The following is a 2,135-nucleotide window of genomic DNA, read 5'->3' as shown; positions in this document are numbered from 1 at the left end:
CCCCTGGCGGGGCCCGTGTTAGGGGTAGGGAAGACAGGCCTGTGCTAACCCCCACTGCCCCACCAGAAGCCATACGTGTGCAAGCTGCCGGGCTGCACAAAGCGCTACACGGACCCCAGCTCCCTGCGCAAGCACGTCAAGACGGTGCACGGACCCGATGCCCATGTCACCAAGAAGCACCGGGGGGACACAGGGCTGGGTCGGGCCGGGGTCCCCCTGGGACCGCCCATTGAGGCGCTGCCGGAGCGGGACGGGGGCCGACGTGATGAGGCCAAGCGGCTGCCCCCCGACGCCACCTTGGTGAGGGGAAGAACTGGGGGCAGCCGGGGATACTGTGCCGGTCCTGGGCACTGCCGGGGGGGGCAGTGCCCATGTGGGGGTGCAGAGGGGGAACCTGGCAGGCCGGGGGGGCCACACTAATGCAGTGCCCCCCGTGCCCTCCAGAAGCCGCAGCCCAGCCCTGGGGGGCAGTCGTCGTGCAGCAGTGAGCGGTCGCCACTGGGCACGGACAGCGGCGTGGAGATGAATGCGCCGCCCGGGGGCAGCTGCGAGGACCTGTCGGCGCTGGACGAGGCGGTGCCAGAGCCCATGGGCGCCTCGGGGCTGGCAGCACTGCGCCGCCTGGAGAGCCTGCGCCTGGATCAGCTGCATCAGCTGCGCCGCCCCCCACCTGCTCGCGCCCCCACGCTGCCTGCGCTTCCCGGTACTGGCGAGACCCCCATGCTCCTCCCTGGGCTGCTGGGGCTGCTGGCACTGGGTGGGGTGGGGGTGCATCTCAGTACCAGACACCCCCCAAAGTACCCCTTGCCATGGTCTGCTCTGGCACAGGGTCTCCATGCTAATGCCCCTCCCTGCCCCCCACAGCACCCCCCGGGGAGATGCCAGGGCTGTGTGGCCCCCTGCCTGGTGCCCCCCACCGCCGCCTCCTGGAGATGTCAGGTGATGGAGCCAGTGAGCGCCGGGCCAGCACCACCAGCACGGTGAGCTCGGCCTACACCGTGAGCCGCCGGTCCTCGGCCACCTCCCCCTTCCTGCGTCCAGGCGAAGCCGGGGGGGTCCCGAACGGCATCGACACTTACGACCCCGTGTCCCCCGATGCCAGTGGCGAGGCCGGGGGACTGCCGGGGCTGACGCCGGCCCAGCAGTACCGCCTCAAGGCCACCTACGCCGCGGCCACGGGTGGCCCCCCGCCCACCCCGCTGCCAGGCGCGGGCCTGGTGGGGCCCGGCGGCTTCCCTGGCACTTCTCTGCGAAGACACAGCACCAACGAGTACCCGGGCTACGGCTTGGCTCCCGGCACCGGGCCCCGCCGGGCCAGTGAGCCCGCCCAGGCGCCCGGGCAGCTGCCCCCTGCCACCACCCGTGTGCCACGGTACCGGAGCGCAGGCGCTGTCCGGGCCCCCGACGCCAGCCTGACGCCCCCTGGCTTCACCCCCTGCACGCCACGGATCAGCGAGCAAGTCTTCCTGGAGAGCCTGGGCATGGAGGGGCTGCTGGATGCAGAGCCCTTCCTGGGCTACCCTGAGCAAGGCTTCCCCTGCCCGGCTCAGGGCCCTGCCCTGCCCAGCGAGACTCCCTATGGCACCCCACATCGGACCGGGGAGGCTGGCCTGGCACCACCCGAATACTCCCTGCCCTCTTGCCAGCACGTGCGGGGCAGCCTTCCCGCGCCATGGGACCAGCCTGGGTGCACCATGGACGTGAGCTCCGGGCCACCGGGCCTGGCTGGGACCATGGGCCACAGTGCCCCATACAGCACCTGTGACCCACCCCGGCTGGCGGGCACGTGCCTGGGGGGCAGCTTCGCGGGGGGCCCGCGTTTCCCCCCAGCCCCTGTCAAGGCCGAGCACTTTGCGGCACCCAGCCCAGCCCTGCCACCCTGCCCCACTGCCAAGCTGCCCACGCCCTACGGGCACACCTGCTCCACAGCCAGCGGAGGCTATGCAGGTGAGGGGGTGCCGGGTGCTCGCCGCCCCACCACGCCCACGCTGCAGGTCAAGGAGATGATGGTGCGAAGCTACGTGCAGTCCCAGCAGGCGCTGCTGTGGGGGGAGCAACGGGGGGGCCCCATGCCATGCCCACCCCAGCCCGGCCCCCGGTACCCCGGCTACCCCCATGGCCCAGCCCAGCCCCCC

General features: G+C 72.4%; 1 protein-coding gene across 1 annotated transcript in view; it reads left to right on the top strand.

Moving 5' to 3' along the window:
• The window catches only part of GLI1 (GLI family zinc finger 1), a gene marked incomplete at its 3' end in the record, with an annotated part of 5,326 nt that extends 3,208 nt beyond the window's left edge, over positions 1–2,118 (top strand). The window contains exons 5-7 of the mRNA XM_019504640.1: positions 67–300; positions 445–703; positions 865–2,118. Coding sequence (XP_019360185.1) covers positions 67–300; positions 445–703; positions 865–2,118 — 1,747 coding nt within the window. The remainder of the gene's footprint in view (positions 1–66; positions 301–444; positions 704–864) is intronic.
• Between the last annotated feature and the right edge of the window lie 17 nt (positions 2,119–2,135).

This window comes from Gavialis gangeticus, unplaced genomic scaffold, assembly GCF_001723915.1.
Source record: "Gavialis gangeticus isolate Ggan-Ray unplaced genomic scaffold, GavGan_comp1, whole genome shotgun sequence".
Classification (NCBI taxonomy): Eukaryota; Metazoa; Chordata; order Crocodylia; family Gavialidae; genus Gavialis; species Gavialis gangeticus.
Note: the sequence above shows the minus strand (reverse complement) of the source record. Positions and strands in the feature narration are given on the sequence as shown.